This window comes from Ahaetulla prasina, chromosome 1 (assembly GCF_028640845.1).
Source record: "Ahaetulla prasina isolate Xishuangbanna chromosome 1, ASM2864084v1, whole genome shotgun sequence".
Taxonomy (NCBI): domain Eukaryota; kingdom Metazoa; phylum Chordata; class Lepidosauria; order Squamata; family Colubridae; genus Ahaetulla; species Ahaetulla prasina.
The window spans coordinates 12038781-12063246 of record NC_080539.1 but is presented as its reverse complement, the minus strand read 5'-3'; the positions used below and the strand labels follow the sequence as shown (position 1 = coordinate 12063246).

The window sequence follows — 24466 nt, the reverse complement described above, 5'->3', positions numbered from 1 at the left end:
TACCGGTTCTCCAAACCATGTGTCACCATCACTATCAGTTTGGTTTAACCGGTAGCATTTCATCCCTGCCTTAAATATTTCTGTTCAGAGTACCTAGCAAATGAATTGATGATTGTTGGAACGAAAATCAGCCTACCTTATTGTACTTCTTTTGATGGTTCTTCTGCTGCAGGTAATTTTCTTCTTATTTGGCAGTCCTCATCTGGAACACAGAGGCAGGAGATGGTTGAAGCCTGCAGATCTGCAATGGCCCAACTTTGCAACTAGACTAGAGTCGGTGTCAATTCAAAGGCAGGAAAAGGCAGCATCAGAGACTGGCTGCTCTTGTGGCCAGCTATAAAGATGACTGAACAGCTGTGGTGCTAGAGTGGCTAAAATGCAGTACTGCAGGCGTACTCTGCCCACAGTTAGGAGTTTGATCCTGACAGGCTCAAGGTTGATTCTTTCCGAGATTGGTAAAATAAGGATCCAGATTGTTGGGGGATAATATGCTGACTCTGCAAACAGCTTAGAGCGAAGTAAAGCATTGTGTAGCAGATACCGTATTTTTTGGAGCATAAGACGCACCTTTTTCCCCAAAAAAAGAGGGTGAAAATCTGGATGCATCTTATACTCCGAAGTTAGCCCCATCCAGCTTCTCAAATGGAGGTTTCACAAGCTGGAAGAAGCTTCAGAAAAGAAGCTCCCAAACAGAGCTTCAGAGGCTTTTTTTCTGAAGCTCTGTTTTGGAGGCTTTCGTTGATCAGAAAGATTTTTTTTTTAAGTTTTATTTTAACATTCATATCCAATAACCTATTTAATGTACCATCATATACAATTAATCGGACCTACCCGGTCACCACCCCCTTCCTTTAACTCTCTTCCCTTCTCTACCTTCTTCTACTTTCCACAACCATCCTCCCCGTCTCTTATCTACATCCTCTCCTCCTTCCTCCCTACTCCTTTCTTCTCCCTCTTCTATCCCTCTTCCTTCCTTTCCTCTTCCTCCTCTTCTCTTTCCTACTTTTTTGGAGGCTTTCAGAGGCAGAAAAAAGTTTTTTCTGAAACAGTTTCAGAGGCAGAAAAAAAAAAACAAAAAAGAGCGAGGCACAGAGCTCACAACCAAGGAACCTGTTGCTAAAATTCACCTCTGGGAACAGCTGATTGGGGGTATTCCGGGAGGCCAATTCACCTGCCAATCAGCTTTTTTCTTATTTTCCTCCCCAAAAACTAAGGTGCGTCTTATACTCTGAAAAATACGGTAAGTCTAAGTGCTACCGTATTGCTACTTCTAGCAACTTTCTTATCCACCCCAGATTCCACATCAAGGTTTCTCACCCTCCTCCAATAAAATTATTAGCTCCCAACACCATTACTACCAATGCCCTTGATTATAGCTGGCAGCTTTACATCACCTTAGATCAGGGATCTCCAACCTTGTCACTTTAAGACTTGTGGACTTCAACTCCCAGAATTCCTCAGCCAGCAAAGCTGGCTAAGGAACTCTGGAAGTTGAAGTCCGTAAGTTTTAAAGTGGCCAAGATTAGAGACCTCTGCCCTAGATGTCCCAAAAGGTGCTTTTTTTCAAGAGGCAACTGGACTCTCTTGGTTTTTCATTGAAGACGTTTCGCTTCTCATCCAAGAAGCTTCTTCAGTTCTGACAGGACTTTCGGAATGGAAGGATTCCAGTCAGAGCTGAAGAAGCTTATTGAATGAGAAGCGAAACGTCTTCAAAGGAAAACCAGAAAGTCCAGTTGCTTCTTGAAAAAAACACCTTTGCGACAACATAACCTGGATGACTGAGAATCCCCATAGACAATCACCCTAGTTGTCTCCATTCCTACAATACAGGTAGTCCTTGACTTACAACCATTTGTTTAGTGACCATTTGAAGTTACAACAGCACTGAATAAAGTGACTTATGACTATTTTTCACGCTTAAAGACTGTTGCAACATCCAAATGGTCACTTGTCCAAAATTCAGGCATTTAGCAACAGGCTCATTTTTATGACAGTCGCAGTGTCCCGGGGTTATGTGATCACCTTTTGTGACTTTCTGACAAGCAAAGTCAACGGGGAAGCCAGATCCACTTAACAACCGTGTTACTAATTTAACAACGGCAGTGATTCACTTAACAAATGTTGCAAGGAAAGTCATAAAATGAGGCTAAACTCACTTAACAAATTCTTCACTTAGCCACATAAATTCTGGGCTCAGTTGTGGTTGTAAGTTGAAGACCACCTTATACACACATTCCTCCTGGAGCAGGAATTTATATTTTGTAGGCCCACAGCAAAATGGAATGGTATCATTTCAGGGTCCCAAAACTCAAGGTACAATTAAAGAGCTGGGCCAATTGAACTCCCTAATTCTTACCACATGAATGTCCTTCAACGTCATCAAGAAGGTTTGCTGTTGAGGCTGCAGTCCCCATCCTGGATTGGCGTTAAGGAGAACATAATCCAAACCGCACATCAAATGGAAATCTTAAAACTCCCAACCAATGAGAGCAACACTGCTTAAAAACAGTCCAAGTTTGGAAGAAGGTCATATGAACCTGTCTGAGATTTGAGACTGGCATCCACACCACTTCCTGGAGGTCTACACTCCAGGTAGGTGTCAGGCCTGGAAGCATTGGGCCTTCAGGCCTGCCACATTTACTGCTGTGGGAAACTGGGAGAAGGGATTGTATGGAACAAGGGTGATATGTAGTCATAATAACATTCCTTTCTCAGAGAGTCAAGGACACCTCGCCCTGCACCTGGAGGGTGTGGCTGGGAGGCATCTCCAGTTGGGACGGTGCATTGATTGGACCATGTGATGGGCATATGGATGTATGGGAAAGGACTTGGACTTTTTTTGGGTGGGGAAAACCCGGAAGCTTTCAGATTCAGGTTTTCCCAGATGTGCCAATATGACATCTCTAATAAATGGAACTTTGAGGAACTTCAAGCCTCGGAGTCTTCTTTCGTTGGGGGGGAGCGTTACTTGGAACCCTGACATTGGGTGATAAGATAACAAGATAAGATGACCTTTATTGTCATGCACAACAACGCTCATTAAAATGAAATTCCCATATCTGGCTCTTGAAAGAAGGAATACCCACCCCTTTGAACCATGTCATCATCCCACCGTATTATATTATTACTCTGAACAGTAATAATCTAATAACAGCAGCAACCTCAAAATATCAAGTTATACAAAAATGACACTAAAAATCTATATTAATCACAATCCATTTTGAATACATAGTGGAAAAAAGAGTCTTGAGAGTTAAGAAGGTTGATGCTATATGGCAGGATTCTTCAACCTTGGCAACTTTACGACTTGTGGACTTCAACTCCCAGAATTCCTCAGCCAGCGCATGCTGGAATTTGGGGAGTTGAAGTCCACAAGTCGTAAAGTTGCCAAGATTGGAGACCCCTGCTATATGGAACAAAGCTGAATCTGGTTGTTCTGCTTCTGTGGTTACTAGGCAAAAGAAATAGAGGTCCGACTTTTAATCCCTGGTCCCATTTGGAGCAGGAGGAGAGCCAAGAAAATCAGCCAAATTGCTGAATGCCACCGGAACACAATAGGTAGGCAGCTGTTGGGGAAAGGTCAAGAATATACAAATAGAATGAGACTATTGCCTTATACATTGTAAGCCGCCCTGAGTCTTCGGAGAAGGGCGGGGTATAAATGTAAACAAAAACAAAAAAAAGAATGCTGCATTCAAATTCCTGTTCATCATTTGTGGACTTCATTTCCCAGAATTCTCAGCAATGGCCAGGATGACGAGGGAAAAACGTGAGGAAAGTCCTCTCTTTACACTTGGATTAAAGTCTCTTTACATACCACCAAGGCCTGGAGTGAGGTTCTCATTCATGAAGAAAGAACAGCAGGGAAGATCCTCAAGATCACCAGGTTGGGAGACCAAGAGGAGGTCACTTTTCATACAACCAGGAAAGGATACACTTGGTGCTTCAAAAGCTGTTTTCTTTTTGACTTCCTCATTTTGGTCTTTTCTGAGAAAGCTCTGGCAAGTTCAAACAACTTCTTGCGTGTAGCTAAAAAGAAAAACGGTGGCATTTTTAGCGGAGGAAAAAGCAGTATCTCCAAGCATGGGCTTCCTGCTGCCAAAGTGAGAGGCTTAAGGACTAGTAACTTGATTAAGATTTTCATACTGTGGGAGGGATCTTTGGAGTTCTAGTGGACAGCTATTTAAATATGAGCAGCTGCCAGAAAAGCCAACACAGTTCTGGGCTGCATAAACAGAGGGATAGAATCAAGATCACGTGAAGTGTTAATACCACTTTATAATGCCTTGGTAAGGCCACACTTGGAATATTGCATTCAGTTTTGGTCGCCACGATGTAAAAAAGATGCTGAGACTCTAGAAAGAGTGCAGAGAAGAGCAACAAAGAAGATTAGGGGACTGGAGGTTAAAATATATGAAGAATGATTGCTGGAATTGGGTATGTCTAGTTTAATGAAAAGAAGGACTAGGAGAGACATGACAGCAGTCTTCAATATCTCAGGGGCTGCCACAAAGAAGAGGGAGTCAAGCTATTCTCCAAAGCACCCGAGGGCAGGACAAGAAGCAATGGGTGGAAACTAATCAAGGAGAGAAGCAACCTAAAACTAAGGAGAAATTTCCTGACAGTTAGAACAATTAATCAGTGAAACAACTTCCCTGCAAAAATTGTGAATGCTCCAACACTGGAAGTTTTTAAGAAGATGTTGGATAACCATTTGTGTGAAGTGGTATAGGATTTCCTGCCTAATTAGGGAGCTGGACCCTAATTAGGTCCCTTCCAAGGTCCCTTCCAACTCTGTTATTCTATATTCTATAAAAACTATAGCTTCTTCAAGATCCCGAATTTTACAGCTGTAGTACATTTAGTCTTAACTGAAGAAAAAATAGAGAGGGGTCTCTGAAAAAGGCAGAGGTCACCCTACCCATAGGACCAGATTAAATGACAAGATTGTGTCCTCCTTTCCTAAAGGAGAAGGGACCGGCAGTTAATTCTTACTCCAGAATTCACTAGGGATAAGTCTGATGCAGCAACATCCACCTGTGTGTCAAAATCAGGGAGGCAGCAGATGTAATGCAAACCTTGCCCCTTTTGAATGACTGTGTGACATTCCATCCCTCATCTTCCCAATTTTGACACTCATGCACACAAACCTACCCACGGATGCCCTGAACTGATGATAACAAGGTGTTTGGGAAATGCACAGAAGATCATTGTATCTTCTATTGTCTTATTGCTGCTCCCTGCTTTGGCGCATTTGATCCCTGATACTAGTTAGAAATATATTGCTAGTCCATGTATGATATAACATATGCTAAATAAATAACTTGGCCTGCTGCCAGTTTGGTCTAGTGGTTAAGGCATTAGGCTAGAAAGCAGAAGACCCTGAGTTCTAGTCCCGCCTTAGCTATGAAAGTTGGCTGGATGACTTTGGGCCAATCACAAGGAGACGGTGAGTTCTAGTCCCACCTTAGCTATGAAAGTCGGCTGGGTGACTTTGGGCCAGTCACTCTCTCTCAGCCCAACCCATCTCACAGGGTTGTTGTTGTTGCTGGGGGCGGGGGGGGAATAGGAGGTGGAAGATGTGTTGGATATATTCACCAACTTGACTTCTTTGCAAAATGAGTAAACAAAAATGAATAAAATGAACAAATAAACAGCATAAATGCATCACACTGAATTCTGAAAGCATGCAGTGACGTGAGGTACTACATCTGTAATGGCATCTAAACTTCAGCCTTCCTCAACTCCAGATACTGGAGGTTTTTAAGAAGAGATTGGACAACCATTTCTCTGAAATAGTATAGGGCAAAGGTCAGCAACCTGTGGCTCTGGAGCCGCATGTGGCTCTTCGACCCCTTTTCTGTGTTTCCCTGTGACTCAAAATATGCATCACAACCGCCAATGTCTGACACCTTCTGGCACATGTTTTATTGAGCTTTTCAACCACCGGTAGGCCAACCATGGATAAATCCAAGAAAAGAAAAGTTTCAGAAGAAAACAGAACGTCTAATTCAACTACATATGCTAGTTTTGTGGCCGCTCCAGAAATAGTCAGGCACGGGAAGGGTTTTGTGGCTCCCGGTGTTTTCTTTTCTGTGGGAAACGGGTCCAAATGGCTCTTTGAGTGTTTAAGGTTGCAGACCCCTGGTATAGGGTTTCCTGCTTGAGCAGGGGGTGGGTTGGACTAGAAGACCTCCAAAGCCCCTTCCAACTCTGTTATTCTATTATCCCATTAGGTAGTCCTCACTGCCTCGTTCACTGATCACTCAAAGCTATGATGATGTAAAAAAAGAAAAAAAGCTTTGCAACCAGTCCTCACATTTACGGCCATCAGTCATGTGATTACCACATGCTTCACAACTGGATAGCAATAAGCAAAGTTAATAGAGAAGACAGAAGCAAAATCTTCAGTGGCAGTCATGTGATGTCTTAACACGGTGACCCGTTCCAATTGTGGTCGCTAAGTAGTGTTTTGTACATAGTGTTTTGTAAGTAGCTACCTATAGTGGTTTGTACAGGGAGAGAACATGACTGACCAAAAATCTTGCAGGGATCTGTTGTGGTCCACCAGCAGCCTGTGGAGCTGGCAACTGAGTCAGATAGCGATGAGGCTGAGGAAGAGCGTGGGCCAGTCCTGGAAGCTGGGGAAGTCCCGGATGAGGACTCTGCGTTGGAGGCAGAGGAGGGGCCAGGGCCATCGGGGAATGAGATGCGGACTCCAGAGCCTCCAGAGGCTGACAGTAGTGAGGCAGAGAAACAGGAGGAGCCTGTTCCTAATGCACACATGAGAAGAGCTGCCAGAAGGCAAGAGCAGTTCAAGCAAAGAGGATGACTCGGGAATAGGGCCAAGAAATGATTGGCCCCTCCCATAAGGCTTAAAAGACCAGCAACAGCGTTTGGGCTCTTTGTCGGAAAACAACGTTGATAGCTTCGTCTTCTTGCATTTATTTTGTATCGGTGTCTTCTGAACTTTTGCCATGAAAGGCCTTTGGCAGTTTGCCTAATTGGACCAAGGTTGGTGATAGGACTGAGGAATTTGTGTTGGGAGGAATTTGCTTTCATTTAGTTGAACTACACTGAGAATGAAGTAATTCTCAACTGTTCGAATAAGATTTGTTTGTTTTTACGCTGACTGAGTTTCCTACTACCTACTTGGGCCTGGGTCACAACAGGATCTTCCATGATTGAAAGAAGGTTAGAAACTCTCCCATTCCTGGTCCAAAATGTTCCCCACATCATAATCTCTTGGGCTGAGAGAAACAGCCGGTCCAAAGCTCACCCTCCATGCTGGGAACTTTCACTGTGTGGGGTAGGACTAGGAGAAAAACTACGCTTTCCTTCCCTCCAAACCCTAAACCTTCACTACCATGCTACTCTGTCTGTTGGGACTTAATTTCTTTGGCATTCCAGTTGGCTTGATGCCATGTTGGGGGGTGCAAGGAAGCTGGCATCCAATCCTATAGAGCAGGGGCCTCCAAACTTGGCAACTTTAAGATTTGTGGACTTCAATTCCTAGAATTCCCAAGCCAGCACTTCTATGGGACATCTTGTCTACTATGAATAGTAGACTTAGAATAGTATGAATATTTAATAGAATAGAATAACAGATTTGGAAGGGACCTTGGAGGTCTTCTAGTCCAACCCTCTGCTCAGGCAGGATACCTTACACTACTTCAGACAAATGGTTATACAATCTCTTTTTAAAAACTTCCAGTGTTGGAGCATTCACAACTTCCGGAGGCAAGTTGTTCCACTGATTAATTGTTCTGACTGTCAGGAAATTTCTCCTTAGTTTTAAGTTGCTTCTCTCCTTGGTGAGTTTCCACCCATTGTTTTTTGTCCTGCCCTCAGGTGCTTTGGAGAATAGCTTGACTCCCTCTTCTTTGGGGCAGCCCCCAAGATATTGGAACACTGCTATCATGTCTCCCCTAGTCCTTTGTTTCATTAAACTAGATATACCCAGTTCCTGCAACTGGGTATATCTATAGCCAGTTCTTCATATGTTTTAGCCTCCAGTTTTAGCCTCCCCTCATCATCTTTGTTGTCTTCTCTGCACTCTTTCTAGAGTCTCAACATCTTTTTTACATCATGGCAACCAAAACTGGATGCAGTATCCCAAGTGTGGCCTTATGCAGATTCTCAATCATCCAGGTCATGGTTGTTTGTTCGAAACAAACAAATGTTTCGCTTCTTATCTAAGAAAGATAAGAACTGAAGAAACATCTTGAATGAGAAACGAAATGTTTTCAAGGGAAAAAAAGAAGAAGAAAGTCCAGTTGCCTTTTTAAAAAGCACCTTTGGGACACAATCCGTAAGATGGCCAAATTTGGAGTCCCCTGCTATGGAGAGACAATGGCAGGAAATACGCATCACAGTGTTGGCTTCTGCCCAGCAATGTGCTATAATATAACTCACATTTTCCCATGTGTTTTAACTTGTCCCTGAATAAGGCATCGTCGGAGATAGCCCCGCTGGGCACACCGGTTAAGGAGCGAGTGACCTCATCTGCAAGGCAAGACAAAGCATATTTAGGATCAATAAATAGGAAGCAGCCGAAGCCAAGAGGAAGACTTTGAGCACTCTTTCTATCCCACTGGACAACTTGGATTAAAAGCAGTGGTGAAATCCAATTTTTTTTTTACTACCAGTTCTGTGGTCGTGGCTTGGTGGACGTGGTGTGGCTTGGTGGGCGTGGTAGGGGAAGGATACTGCAAAATCTCCATTCCCACCCCACTCCAGGGGAAGGATACTGCAAAATCTCCATTCCCACCTCACTTGGGGGCCAGCCAGAGGTGATATTTTCCGGTTCTCCAAACTACTCAAAATTTCCACTACCGGTTCTCCAGAACCTGTCAGAACCTGCTAGATTTCACCCCGATTAAAAGTCCCATCCTTCCCAACCCTTGGCTATTCTGGCTAGGAATCAAGAAGGCATGGTTGCCTTCTAGATTCCTAGCCTTCTATGAACACTGTTATAAAGCAGTGTCTCTAAACTTCAGCAACTTTAAGATGTGTGAACTTCAACTCCCAGAATTCCCCAGGAAATCCTGCTATTTGCATATTTGTGGTTCAGATGAATTCAATGAGTTTTGCAGCAGTTCCTGGAAAAAAAGGACATTCTTACTCTTTGATCTCTTCTATTTCAATTTCTGCCATGCGATTAATAAACAAAATGACCTTTCATATCTTTATTTCTTTTTGTTTAACAGACAGCTATTACCTAAGCAAATAACTTCCTGAGGTCCCAGTGCAAAGGCTAAACTGCAGATGGGGCAGTTCCATTAAAATCGTTAATTTATTGCCTGCATTCTCGTCTTGTTACTCTTCCATACTTCCATCTCTCACAATACTAGACAACACAGTATCAACAGTAGAGATCTTCAAATTTCTAGGTTCTGCCATATCGCAAGATCTAAAATGGACAGCTAACATCAAAAACGTTATCAAAGAAGCACAACAAAGAATGTTCTTTCTGTGCCAACTCAGAAAGCTCAAATTGCCCAAGGAGCTGCTGATCCAGTTCTACAGAGGAATTATTGAGTCTGTCATCTGCACCTCTATAACTGTCTGGTTTGGTTCTGCAACCCAACAAGACAGACACAGACTTCAGAGGATAATTAGAACTGCACAAAAATCAATGGCTACCAACCTGCCTTCCATTGAGGACCTGTATACTGCACGAGTCAAAAAGAGGACTGTGAAAATATTTACAGACCCCTCACATCCTGGATCTAAACTGTTTCAACTCCTACCCTCAAAACGACACTATAGAGCACTGCACACCAGAACAACTAGACATAAGAACAGTTTTTTCCCAAACACCATCACTCTGCTAAACAAATAATTCCCTCAACACTGTCAAACTATTTACTAAATCTGCACTACTATTAATCTTCTCATCGTTCCCATCACCCATCTCCTCCTACTTATGATTGCATGACTGTAACCTTGTTGCTTGTATCCTTACGATTTATATTGATTTATTTTCCTGATTGCTTATTTGTACCCTATGACTATCATTAAGTATTGTACCTTGAAGGTATCTTTTCTTTTATGTACACTGAGAACATATGCACCAAGACAAATTCCTTGTGTGTCCAGTCATACTTGGCCAATAAAAAATTCAATTCTATTCTATTCTATTCTATTCTATTCTATTCTATTCTATTCTATTCTATTTACCTTCTGTTGGGTGCAGGAAAAAAAATAAAATTCTTCTTTCAGAAAGCCTCAGTCTTGAACTTCCTTGAAATGTGCCATGAGGAATAAAATTTTTCAGAAACTCCTAATCCATCTGAATAACTGAATGTGAAAATTAAAAAATACTGATAACGCTTCCCAGATGGCATTAACCTAGAAATTTGAAGGTTTCTACTGTTGATACTGTGTTGTCTCTTACAATACTAGACAACACAGTATCAACAGTAGAAACCTTCAAATTTCTAGGTTCTATCATATCGCAAGATCTAAAATGGACAGCTAACATCAAAAACATCATTAAAAAAGGACAACAAAGAATGTTCTTTCTGTGCCAACTCAGTAAGCTCAAACTGCCCAAGGAGCTGCTGATTCAGTTCTACAGAGGAATTATTGAGTCTGTCATTTGCACCTCTATAACTGTCTGGTTCGGTTCTACAACCGAACAAAAAAAACACAGACTTCAGAGGATAATTAGAACTGCAGAAAAAATAATTGCTACCAACCTGCCTTCCATTGAGGACCTGTATACTGCACGAATCAAGAAGAGGGCCGTGAAAATATTTACAGACCCCTCGCATCCTGGACATAAACTGTTTCAACTCCTACCCTCAAAACGACGCTATAGAGCACTGCATACCAGAACAACTAAACACAAGAACAGTTTTTTCCCGAAGGCCATCACTCTGCTAAACAAATAATTCCATCAACACTGTCAAACTATTTACTGAATCTGCACTACTATTAATCGTCTCATAGTTCCCATCACCAATCTCTTTCCACTTATGACTGTATGACTATAACTTGTTGCTGGCAATCCTTATGATTTATATTTATATATTGACCATCAATTGTGTTGTAAATGTTGTACCTTGATGAACGTATCTTTTCTTTTATGTACACTGAGAGCATATGCACCAAGACAAATTTCTTGTGTGTCCAATCACACTTGGCCAATAAAAATTCTATTCTATTCTATTCTATTCTATTCTATTCTATTCTATTCTATTCTATTCTATTCTATTCTATTCTATTCTATTCTATTAAGGTACTTCAGCAACTTAAGAGAGCTATTCAACGCTGTAAAAAAATATTCCTTGAGCGGACCCTTCAATATTTTATCAGGTTTTGAAATTATTTTCTGTCTTGTGGGAGCTAAAACGTCTTACCTATTTAAGCTCCTGTTGAAAGAAGAGGATTGCATATTATTTTTATTACACTTACTGGTAGCTCTTGACTTACAGCAGTTGATTTAGTGACCGTTCAAAGTTATGACAACACTGGAAAAGGGGACTTTTTTTATTATTATTTTTTTTATTTTGTCACAACAGTATACACAAGCATCAACATAAAACAACAACACATCATATAAGCATATATATGAGCAAAAGTATGCAATAATTATATTAATCTGATATAATGAAAGGAAACAATAGGACAGGAACGGTAGGCACTTTTGTGCTCTTATGCATGCCCCTTATAGTCCTCTTACGAATGGGGTGAAGTCAATAGTAGACAGTTTTTGGTTAAAGCTTTTGGGATTTTAAGAAGAAACCACAGAGTCAGGTAGTGTGTTCCAAGCGTTAACCACTCTGTTAAAAAAGTCATATTTTCTCAATCAAGATTGAAGCGGTTAATATTAAGTTTAAATCTATTGTTTGCTCTTGTATTATTGCGATTGAAGCTGAAGAAGTCTTTAACGGGAAGGACATTGCAATAGATGATTCTATGTGTTAAACACAGGTCTTGTCGGAGTCGGCGGAGTTCTAAATTTTCTAATCCCAGGATTTCAAGTCTGGTGGTATAAGGTATTTTGTTGTTTTCAGAGGAGTGGAGAACTCTTCTTGTAAAATATTTCTGGACGCATTCAATTATATTAATGTCAGAGATGTGGTATGGGTTCCAGACAGGTGAGCTGTATTCAAGAATAGGTCTAGCAAATGTTTTGTATGCTCTGGTTAGTAGTGTAGAGTTTTTGGAAAAGAAGCTATGCAAAATTAGGTTTACAATTCTTAGAGCCTTTTTTGCTATGTAGTTGCAGTGGGCTTTGGCACTTAGATCATTTGATATGAAAACTCCAAGGTCTTATTTTTTTTCACACGTCTGACTATTACAGCATCTTCGTGGTCACATGATCAGAATTCAGACCCTTGGCAACCGACTCATATTTATAACAGTTGCAGGGTCCCAGAATCACATGATCACCTTTTGTGACCTTCTGACAAGCAACGTCAATGGGGAAACCAGATTCACTTAACCGGGTTACTAACTTAACAAGTGGGTGACTAACCTATCAGCAGTGATTCACTTAACAATTGAAGCAAGAAAGGTCAAAAAATGGGGCAAAACCACTTAACAAACACAGGTAGTCCTCAACTTACAACAGTTCATTTAGTGACCGTTCAAAATTACCACCGCACTGCTCTCCGGCGCAGCAGCGTGACTGGCGAACGAGGGTTGCCATGGCTCAGAGTCTGAAGGACTTTGCTGGCTGCCTGCCTACTGGCCCACGTGGGATGAGCACAGCTTTAAAGTTGCTGTTGTGTCGTGTCCCACTCCTCCTCCAATGACCGGGTCTAGGAAGTCCGTATCAAGCGTGGCAACGAAGCCTCTGCAGCTTTGCCAAATTCCTTCCAAGTTTCTCAGGGCAGGCAGGAGTCCAAGTTGTGACTTCAGCAAACTAGATGAGACTTTGCTTGACTCAAGGTTGGAATGCCAAAAGCAGGTCCTTTATATAGGCTGTGGGGTGTGGCTCCATGACTCAGCATTTATCCAGGCCTGCCCCACCCTTCCTTCTGCTGGCGTTGCCTCTCAGATCTCCGGAAGCGAGGATCCTCCCACTCTCAATTGTCTTCAGCTGTCTCTACTGTCAGCATCTGGGAAAGGGAGGGGTCAGAGGGAGCAGGTCCGGGTAATTGCACCACTTGGCTGACTTCCTGCTCTGACGGCTGCTTTCGAAGGAACACACACAGTATGAGTGAGCTGTATTGGATTTCTGTTTTCACTCCTTGACTTCTCTCCGGGCATGGGGCCAGGGCCGGGGACTGGAGGCATGACAGGCCATTCATCTACATTATCAGACTCAGAGTCTGATAACAGGCCCGGGAGGAGACGGCTGAGGAGGACGAGGCACAACATGTTGGGTGCTGGAGCTGCAGCCTATGGAATCCAGGAGTCTGTCTTTACAGTGGAAGAGGGTCAAAGAGCAATATTCTTCAACCGCATTGGTGGAGTTCAGGAGGATACTGTTCTTTCAGAGGGACTTCATTTCAGAATTCCTTGGTTCCAGTGTCCAATAATTTATGATATTCGAGCCCGGCCTCGCAAAATTTCCTCACCAACAGGATCCAAAGATCTGCAGATGGTGCAGATCTCCTTGCGTGTTCTATCAAGACCCAATGCTACAGAATTGCCCAGCTTATATCAGCGACTTGGACAAGACTATGAAGAACGGGTTCTTCCTTCCATGGTCAATGAAGTACTCAAAAGTGTGGTAGCAAAGTTTAATGCGTCACAGCTCATTACCCAACGAGCTCAGGTTGTCTTTGCTTATCCGACGGGAACTGACGGAGCGAGCAAAGGATTTTAGCCTTATATTGGATGATGTAGCTATCACAGAGCTGAGTTTTAGCCGAGAATACACGGCAGCAGTTGAAGCCAAGCAAGTGGCCCAGCAGGAGGCTCAGCGGGCACAATTCCTTGTGGAAAAAGCAAAGCAAGAACAAAGGCAGAAGACTGTTCAGGCTGAAGGTGAAGCCACAGCTGCTAAAATGATTGGAGAAGCCCTCAGCAAGAACCCAGGTTACATCAAGCTGCGCAAGATCCGTGCTGCCCAGAATATCTCCAAAACGATTGCAGCATCTCAAAACCGTGTGTATCTTACAGCTGACAATTTAGTGCTTAATCTACAGGATGAAGGTTTTACAAGAAGAAGCGACAGTCTTCTCATGAAACAGACAAAGAAATGAAACAGTGATTGCCTCCTTGAACCATGCAGATGGTTCAAAAAGGATGTTGAGACTCTGGAAAGAGTGCAGAGAAGAGCAACAAAGATGATTAGGGGACTGGAGGCTAAAACATATGAAGAACGGTTGCAGGAACTCGGTATGTCAAGTTTAATGAAAAGAAGGACTAGGGGAGACATGATAGCAGTGTTCCAATATCTCAGGGGCTGCCACAAAGAAGAGGGAGTCAAGCTATTCTCCAATGCACCTGAGGGAAGAACAAGAAGCAATGGGTGGAAACTAATCAAGGACAGAAGCAATCTAGAACTAAGGAGAAATTTCCTGACAATTAGAACAATTAATCAGTGGAACAACTTGCCTGCAGAAGTTGTAAATGCTCCAACACTGGAAATTTTTAAGAAAATGTTGGATAGCCATTTGTCTGAAATGGTGTAGGGTTTCCTGCCTGGACAGGGGGTTGGACTAGAAGATCTCCAAGGTCCCTTCCAACTCTGATATTATTATTATTATAAGATGACTGACAGAATGAGAATTCTGGGCTTTTGGATACTGTACCTTTGAGGCCCATAAATATTCTCTTGGGATTTCTTTTCAGTTGTGATCTTCATCCTTGTCAACTTCCCAATTCATCCCTCCCTAAAGGACCTTTTCTAGCTAGTGTGGCTCCATTTTTCTGAGAATATTAACAGTAGGAATTGGTTTTATTGAATGGAGTTCCCTTAGATACTTAATCCCATCCTGATGGATCAGATGTTTACTGGGAGAAACAAAGAGGGTTGCGTTATGCAATTTTCTCTATTGGGACTGATTTTTTTAAGTAGATCAAATTGTTGCTGTTAAGTTTCTGATGGCTCTGTGTCATGCCTTATATATAAAATCCCTGGCTCTTCCATTTTTCATTTCTGACTTACTTTTCCATTCTCTATTCCCTATTGAACATCTCATCTCAGGAATAGATGGGTCACAGGACTTTTGCACTTCCTGTTATACTTTATCTATGTAACGTTGGTTGCCTTGTGATTCACATCTTTATTAAATAAAATCAGGTCCAAAACTCAAAAACCTGTACGCTCACACAGAGAGGGTCTTCTCAGGGTGCCATCCGCCAAGCAATGTCGGCTGGCGGCCCCCAGGGGAAGGGCCTTCTCTGTCGGAGCACCTACCCTCTGGAACAAACTTCCCCCCGGTTTGCGCCAATTACCCGACCTTCGGACCTCTCGCCGTGAGCTGAAAACGCATTTGTTTATTCAAGCGGGACTGGCTTAAATTTTTAATTCTAAACTTTTAATTCTAAACAATTTTAATCGGGGTTATTATTTATAAATTTTAAGGGTTTTTAAATTTGATTGTTTTAATTTCGGCCATTTATGGATTATGTTTGTTTTAAGGTTTTGTTTTAATTGTACATTGTGTTGTTTTTATACTTTGGCTGTACACCGCCCTGAATCCTTCGGGAGAAGGGCAGTATAAAAATCTAAATAAATAAATAAATTAATTAATTAATTAATTTTTTAAAAAAAAATTACCACCGCACTAAAAAAAGTGACTTATGAACATTTTTTCCACACTTATAACCTTTGCAGCGTCCCCGTGATCACGTGATCAACATTCAGGGGCTTGCCAGCTGGTTCATACTTACGACCGTTCCTGTGTCCCAAGATCGTGCGATCACCTTTTTGCGACCTTTTGGCAAGCACAATCAACGGGGAAGCCAGATTCACTTAACAACCTTGTTATTAACTTATCAACCGCAGTGATTCACTTAACAACGGTGGCAAGAAAGGTCATAAAATAGAGCAAAACTCCCTTAGCAAATGTCTCACTAAACAACATAAATTTTGGGCTCAGTTCTGGCCGTAAGTGTGAAAAACGGTCATAAGTCACTTCTCCCAGTGCCACTGTAACTTCGAATAGTCACTAAGTGAACTGTTGTAAGTCGAGGACTATCTGCGGTCGCAGCGTTCCAAGTCAGGCAAAGTCAATGGGGAAAGCCAGATTTGCTTAGAGACCGCGTGATTCACTTAAGAACTGTGGTGATTCACGTAGCAACTATTTACGATTTACTGAATCTGCACTACTATTAATCGTTTCATAGTTCCCATCACCAATCTCTTTCCACTTATGACTGTATGACTATAACTTGTTGCTGGCAATCCTTATGATTTATATTGATATATTGACCATCAGTTGTGTTGTAAATGTTGTACCTTGATGAACGTATCTTTTCTTTTATGTACACTGAGAGCATATGCACCAAGACAAATTCCTTGTGTGTCCAATCACACTTGGCCAATAAAATTCTATTCTATTCTATTCAACTATGACCAAAAAAGGTCAAAAATTGGGCACAGCTCACTTAGCAACCACTTGTTGGGTAAAGAAAATCGGATTGTGACAACACTTCTTGTGAGAGGAAGTGACAACTAGACTGCCAAAACAGAGGGAGATGAAATCCAGAAAGAAATATATTAAGATGGTTTCATTTCCACTTGATTAACGCACTGGAGTGGAACAGCTTAAGCCCATACTGTGGGAAAGCCCTGTGATTTATAATACCTTGCAAAATTCCAAATATGATTTTAATTTAGTGGATTTTTGAGTATATTAGTAATCCCTTCTACATAGCAATATTTTCCTTTTATCTGTACATGGCAATTGCTTTTGGTTAGGTAATTTCCTGATAGTTCATTCTTGACATTTGAAATCAAAACCAATACATTGTAAAAAACGTATTACAGTTTCAGATCATGGTCTTATGAAATATTTTCCATTTCGGGGAAAAAAACCATCAAATATATTTTGAAGGGCTCCTTGAAAAAACAATCTTTGCTGCAAGAAAGATTTTTATGAAGCAGATGGAACAGGAAATGACAGGGTATTTTTATATTAACAGGGACTTGGTTAAATCGTTGCCTTGATACAAGAACAACCAAAGCATTTATCTTGTGATCAACTTCTTGATCATACTTCTTATGAGATGAAGTGACAACTGGCTATAGATAATTTTTCAGCGATAAATGTTAAGGGATGATTAGCAATAGCACTTAGACTTATATGCCGCTTAATATATTTATATTAATAAATATATATATTTATATGCTATAAATTAACAATGGCAGTAGCCTATAAATAACATTTGTATAAAATGTTCCATAGATGGTACTTGGCACCAACGAGATTGGCCAAAATGTTCCCAAATTTACCACCGAATTGTTGGAGATGTGGTTACAAGCTAGGCACATACTACCACATGTGGTGTATGTGCCCCAAGATAAAAAATTTTTTGGCAAAAAATAAAAAAATGGTTGGAGGAAATTACCCAATTAAAAATGGAATTTAAACCAGAAGTCTATTAGGAATAGTTAACCCCAAAATAGACAAATCTTTACAATATCTAATACTTCATATATTTATGGCAGCAAGGATTGTTGTCGCATATGGATGGAAACAAAACAATGTACCAGGAGAGGAAATAATAATCCGAAAAATTCTACAATGTGCAGAAATGGATAAAATGATGCTGGAAATTAAGGAAAGGGAAGAGTCAGAATACTATAAAATGTGGAACAAACTATATGATTGGTTAGAAAAAAGAAATCAAAATAATAAATTGGAAAGTTAATCTAATTAGGTTAAAACTAGGAAGTGTAAATTACTGAATAGTGTTAACCGGATAATGACGGTTCTGTAAATAGACACCAATGTAAATATAAGCACGTAGATGAACGATTGAATAAGAACAGAGAATATATATCTATGCCGATACAGCAAGCTGTAAAATCATATATGATGTAATGTTATGTTTCTGATGTGAGTTCTTCTGTTTAGTGTTTTCAAGCTTGGCAACTTTAAGACTCATGAACTTCAACTCCCACAATTCTGGGTGGATAATTCTACAGGTATACGAAGAACCGTTGCAGGATTTGGGTGTGGTTAGTCTAGACTCTAGAGAAAAGAAGGACTAGTGGGGACATGATAGCAGTCTTCCAGTATTTGAGAGGCTGCCACAAAGAAGAGGAGGGTCAACTTATTTTGCAAAGCACCAGAGGGCAGGATAAGAACAATGGATGGAAACTAATCAAGGAGAGAAACAACCTGGAATTGAGGAGAAACTTCCTAACAGTGAGGACCATTAACCAATAGAACAGCTTGCTTCCAGAAGTTGTAGGTGCTTCATCACTGGAGGTTTTTAAGAAGAGACTGGACAGTCATTTGTCTGAAATGATCCCTCAAGGTCTCCTGCTTGAGCAGGGGGTTGGATAGAAGACCTCCAAGATCCCTTCCAGCACTATTCTGACTGATCATTCCTAGTGGCAATTGAAGTCCTGCCCCTGCCCTGATGTCATAGGGACATTCCAACCAACCAACATCCTGCAAAACAATTTAGTATAGGGGTGTCAAACTCACGTTGTCACGGCAGCGTCACATGATGTGTCATGACTTTTTCCCCCTTCGCTAAACTGGGCATGGGCGTGGCCAGCACATGACACATCCGGCCCGCAGGCCTCGAGTTTGACAGCCCTGATTTCGTACAATAAAAAGGTAAAGGTAAATAAGTGCTAGTCATTCCTGACTCTAGGGGGCGGTGCTCATCTCCATTTCAAAGCCAAAGAGCCAGTGCTGTCCGAAGACGTCTCCATGGTCATGTGGCCGGCATGACTCAATGCCGAAGGCGCACGGAACACTGTTACCTTCCCACCAAAGATGGTCCCAATTTTTCTACTTGCATTTTTTACATGCTTTCGAACTGCTAGGTTGGCAGAAGCTGAGACAAGTCACGGGAGCTCACCCCATTACGCGGCGCTAGGGATTCGAACCGCTGAACTGCCGACCTTTCGATCGACAAGCTCAGCATCTTAGCCGCTGAGCCACCGCATCCCTATGAAAAAAAAAATAACTAAAACTCCGCAGACTTCTGAGCATCTGGTGGCAGGACAAGGTATCGGACACAGAAGTCCTCTCCAGAGCAGGCCTGCCATCAGTTCAAACCCTGCTGATGAAAGGCTAGACACGCTGGGAAAGCCATGTGGCAAAGATGCCAGACCACCGCATCCCTAAACAACTCCTCTATGGTGAACTGACTCAAAGAAAGCGATCGCACAGGGGACAAAGGAAGCGATACATAGACACGTTGAAAGCCTCCTTCAAATCCCTGGATATCGACACCACCTCCTGGGAAACCCTGGCACCAGATCGATGGGCGTGGCGCATGTCGATCCACCAACGCTGCCAGGCATTTGAAGACAGAAGAACCACAGCGACACAAGAGAAGCGAGCACTCCGCAAAGCCAGAGCTGCAAATGCTGCAACTATGGTGCCCACACGTGTCTGCCCGACATGTGGCAGAACATTTCGTGCCCGTAGAGGCCTTACCAGCCACCTGCGCACATACCGTGGACAGCTCACAACCCGTTAAGATGTCAAGGTCCTCTTCGAACACGATGGACAAACATCAGCCACAAAACTAACGGTCCCCTTGGCAACAGAGATGCGATACAGCCTAACACGCTTACCTGATAATATTGAGGACAACGCGGGGTCTGAACTGAGGGCAGCGCTGTTCATTCTGGATTTCTTTGATTCATACTTTAACCGATCTAGAGGACAGCACAAAAAAGCAAACGTTTGAAAGGGAATTGCCAAGTGAACTTTCCGGATAAAGGAGACTCCTGCAGTTGACAGTAAAACGTGATCAAGAATTTAACTATTCTTAGAAAAAGTAGAACACAACAGCCTACGAACCCCTCAGAAGTCAAATCAACCACACAGCCAACCAGCGACGGCATCGACCTGCAACCAACCCATTGCAACCCCACTCAACCAGTTCACTTCACCTACCAGTGACCTTCACCTGACATGACCTCCCCATCACCACCCATTAGAAGATGTTCACTTGACACGCCCACATCTGACCCATCACAAAGATCCATCACAAAACCCTCAGTTGACACACCCACTCCTGTCCCATCACAAGACCTACTGTCCACACCAAGCCTTTATAAGCAGAAGAACACAGACACACCCTAAACTCTGCTGAAGATGTTATGGTACCCAGCCTGGTAATGAAATGTTTAGAAACCAACCCACAAGCTCAGAAGATGAACCTCCACCCTTGCGGTAGAAAAACACTAGAACTACAATATCCATAAAACACACTTCCTTCTTGACTTATGACCTATCACTTAGTGACCATTCAAAGGGACCCACCTGAGTGCTACTTATGACCCAGATCTGACGTTCCAATGGTCAGCCCCCCAACCCCCCACAATTGTGTGACTGTACTTTGGGTGCTCAGTAACCAGGCCACATTTACAACTGTTTGTAGCAGGGCTCCCCAACCTTTCGGACCTCAGGGCCTACATAATTCATAATGGATTATTGGACCTGATTCAAGTAACTAATAGCCCTACACACATAGGGGGGTCCACACTGGACTTGATTTATATCTCTGGACAGTGGTTTAATGATCTAGTATTAGGAGATTTAGTGACGGTACCTGTGTCATGGTCAGATCATTTTCTCCTCCGCCTAGACTTCCAGACTGCCGCTCACCACTGCAGGGAGACGGAACCAATGCGTTGGTTCTGTCCCAGGCGCCTGATGGACCCTGAGAGGTTCCTGACGGAGCTTGGGCCATTCCCTGAGGATCTTGCCCATGGCACGACCGAAGAACTAGTTGCGGCCTGGGAACAGGCCGCGGCTGGGGCTTTGGACCGTGTCGTGCCTTTCCGGCCTCTAACCCGGCGTAGATCTCAATTGGCTCCTTGGTTCTCTGAGGAGCTGAGGGAGATGAAACGCCGGAGAAGACGCCTAGAGAGTACCTGGAGGTCCAGCCGTTCCGAGGCTGATCGGACACTAGTTAGGTCTTTTTCGAAGACCTACCTAGTGGCACTGAGGGATGCGAAATGTTCTTACGTTTCCACCCTCATTGCGTCAGCAGATAACCGCCCGGCTGCCCTGTTTCGGGTGACCCGCTCGCTCCTACATCAGGGGGGGGCGGGATGACCCCTTGCAGGGACGTGCCGAGGAGTTTAGTGGTTATCTATACGATAAAATCGCTCAGCTTCGGGATAGTCTGGACCAAAATTGCGATGATCCGGGTGAGATGACGGAGACGCGTCTTGTTGATGTTGTTTGGGATGAGTTTGATTCTGTGGCTCTCGAGGACGTGGACAGGTTACTGGGAAGGTTACATGCCACTACATGTTTACTGGACCCGTGTCCCTCCTGGCTGGTGCTGGCCACTCAGGAGGTGACACAAGGCTGGCTCCAGGGAATTATAAATGCTTCATTGTTGGAAGGGGTTTTCCCCACCGCCTTAAAAGAGGCAGTGGTGAGACCCCTCCTCAAGAAGCCTTCCCTGGACCCAGCTATTTTGGGTAATTATCATCCAGTCTCCAACCTTCGCTTCATGGTGAAGGTTGTAGAGAGTGTGGTGGCATGGCAGCTTCCCCGGTACCTGGATGAAGCTGTCTATCTAGACCCAGTCCGGCTTCCGGTCCGGATATAGTACGGAGACAGCTTTGGTCGCGTTGGTGGATGACCTCTGGAGGGCCAGGGATAGGGGTTGTTCCTCTGCTCTGGTCCTGTTAGATCTCTCAGCGGCTTTTGATACCATCGACCATGGTATCCTGCTGCACCGGTTGGAGAGTTTGGGAGTGGGAGGCACCGTTTATTGGTGGTTCTCCTCCTATCTCTCTGACCGGTCGCAGACGGTGTTGACGGGAGGGCAGAGATCGACCGCGAGGCGCCTTACTTGTGGGGTGCCTCAGGGGTCGATTCTCTCGCCTCTCCTGTTCAGCATCTATATGAAGCTGTTGGGCGAGGTCATCAGTGGCTTCGGGGTGAGTTACCAGCTGTACGCTGATGATACTCAGCTGTACTTTTCCACCCCGGGCCACCCCAACGAAGCCGTCGAAGTGCTGTCCCAGTGCCTGGAAGCCGTACGGGTCTGGATGGGGAGAAACAGACTCAGGCTCAATCCATCCAAGACGGAGTGGCTGTGGATGCCGGCACCCCGGTACAGTCAGCTGCAACCGCGGCTGACTGTTGGGGGCGAGTCATTGGCCCCAACAGAAAGGGTGCGCAACTTGGGCGTTCTCCTGGATGGACGGCTGTCGTTTGAAGATCAGTTGGCGGCCGTCTCCAGGAGAGCCTTTTACCAGGTTCGCCTGGTTCGCCAGTTGCGCCCCTTTCTTGACCGGGATGCCTTATGCACAGTCACTCATGCTCTTGTCACTTCTCGTCTGGATTATTGCAATGCTCTCTACATGGGGCTACCCCTGAAGTGCACTCAGAGGCTTCAGTTAGTCCAGAATGCAGCTGCGCGGGTGATTGAGGGAGCCACACGTTGCTCCCGGGTAACACCGCTCCTGCGCAGTCTGCACTGGCTACCTGTTGTCTTTTGGGTGCGCTTCAAGGTATTGATTACCACCTTTAAAGCGCTCCATGGCTTACGGCCCGGGTACTTACGGGACCGCCTGCTGTTACCTTATGCCTCCCACCGACCCGTACGCTCACACAGAGAGGGTCTTCTCAGGGTGCCGTCCGCCAAGCAATGTCGGCTGGCGGCCCCCAGGGGAAGGGCCTTCTCTGTAGGAGCACCTACCCTCTGGAACGAACTTCCCCCTGATTTGCGTCAACAACTACCTGACCTTCGGACCTTTCGCCGTGAATTGAAAACATACTTGTTTATTCAAACGGGACTGGCTTAACTTTTTAAATTTTTTGAATTTTAATAATTTTAACTGGGGTATTTTATTTTTGGGGTCAAATTTGACGGTTTTAATTTTCGGCCAATTATATAATATGTTATTTTAACTGTTGTTTTAATTTGTATATTGCACTGTTTTAATCTGGCTGTACACCGCCCTGAGTCCTTCGGGAGAAGGGCGGTATAAAAATCTAAATAATAATAATAATAATAATAATAATTTTAAATCCCGAGGACCACTAATATGATCTGCTTAATGACCGCCTGGGTGGGTGTGGCTAAGTGGTCATGTGACTGAGTGGGCATGTCCAACTTGATGTCACTCACATCAAGGGGCACCTCACCAGCCTCTACTCACTCCTCCCCTCCTCCCCACTCCTCCCCTGCCTGCCCGGGCTCCTTAGGGCCCCAACAGGAAGCAGTTGTTGGAGCTAAGCAGCCACCATGAGAAAGAGTTGGCAAAAGAGTTGGCTCAGTTCAGATTGGATCTGACCAAGGAGGAGGCTCAGCAGAAGCACCTCACTGAGGACTACGAACATAGGCTTTCCAAGCAGAGGGAAGACCTGTGGGAGTGCAAGGCACCAGGAGGCTCAGCGGGCTGAGACGATCAGCCAGTTCCAGGCCATGATGCAGTCCCACTGGAACAAGGCCCTCTGGCTCCTTGCCATCAGCGGCACTTCCCTCCAGCCTTCACCCAAAGCCCCACACGAGGAGGTTGAAGCAGACCCCAAGTTGGGATTTCTCCCCTGACCCACACAAAAAGACCCCAAAGGGTCTCTCTGCACTCTCTGCAGCAACACAAACATTCATTGCACATATCCGGTCCAGGAGCCATAGTTTGAGGACCCCTGATTTAGTGCAATATAAAAAATGCAAATAATTTTTCTGGGGACCACCAAAATTTTCTCGTGGACCACCAGTTGGTGACCGCTGGTTTGTAGCATCCCATATTCATGTGGGTTTATGATGGATTGTTGTTGTTGTTGTTTTGAAAAGTTACTTTTCGGATTTGGCAAAATGGCAAACCATTGGTTCCCTTAACGACCGCAGTGCTTACTTAATGCCCACCACAAAAATAGTTTCTAAAATTGGGTCGGCGTTGTGACACTTTACAATCATCACAGCTTATGACCGTATAGGCAGGCTGAGCAGGTTCCATTATGGTTGTAACTCAAGGACTACCAATCTGTACATAAAACTCAGTGGGGGGGAAAAAACGTATCTTTGGGAATCTACCAACCTGTCAACATGTCCTGGCATCTTTGTCAGGGTCACATTGGCAAAATTAAGACTGTCGCATGCTGGTTGGAGAGGGAAGGATAATTATTTTTAATACTTTGATTCCTGAAAAACCTTTTACCTCTTTCAAGGGCCAGGAGGAAATCTCTGTTTCTCTGAAGCTCCTTCATAAATTCTTCATTCTGGAGGAACAGGGCAATCCGTTCGTCTTCCAAATACTGCTTCCATTTCTTCTCCTGATCCAATGAACCCTGAGCCCCCTGGTTCCCAGGATTCTGTGTGCTTTGATGACAGTTTTGGGTGCTCTGGAAAGAGATTGAGGGTAAAAAAAAAGGGGTGGGATCACACCTGC

At 43.7% G+C, this 24466-nt stretch overlaps 2 protein-coding genes across 3 annotated transcripts in view; one reads left to right on the top strand and one right to left on the bottom strand.

Annotated features, from left to right (window-relative positions):
• Positions 1 to 24466, bottom strand: part of CUEDC1 (CUE domain containing 1) — a 131698-nt gene that overhangs the window by 8977 nt on the left and 98255 nt on the right. Inside the window, exons 6-11 of one of the 2 annotated variants that reach the window (XM_058164206.1) lie at positions 24236 to 24419; positions 19676 to 19759; positions 8416 to 8505; positions 3936 to 4029; positions 2357 to 2415; positions 137 to 202 (exon numbers count right to left, since the gene is read on the bottom strand). In XM_058164206.1, coding sequence (XP_058020189.1) covers positions 138 to 202; positions 2357 to 2415; positions 3936 to 4029; positions 8416 to 8505; positions 19676 to 19759; positions 24236 to 24419 — 576 coding nt within the window. In that variant the 3' untranslated portion in view covers position 137. The remainder of the gene's footprint in view (positions 1 to 136; positions 203 to 2356; positions 2416 to 3935; positions 4030 to 8415; positions 8506 to 19675; positions 19760 to 24235; positions 24420 to 24466) is intronic. The other variant, XM_058164207.1, reaches the window with a different exon arrangement.
• On the top strand, positions 13319 to 15224 carry LOC131188724 (prohibitin-2-like). The gene is given in 2 exon segments (XM_058164209.1): positions 13319 to 13738; positions 13740 to 15224. Coding segments are annotated over 2 exon segments (831 nt in total). The 5' UTR covers positions 13319 to 13333; the 3' UTR covers positions 14166 to 15224.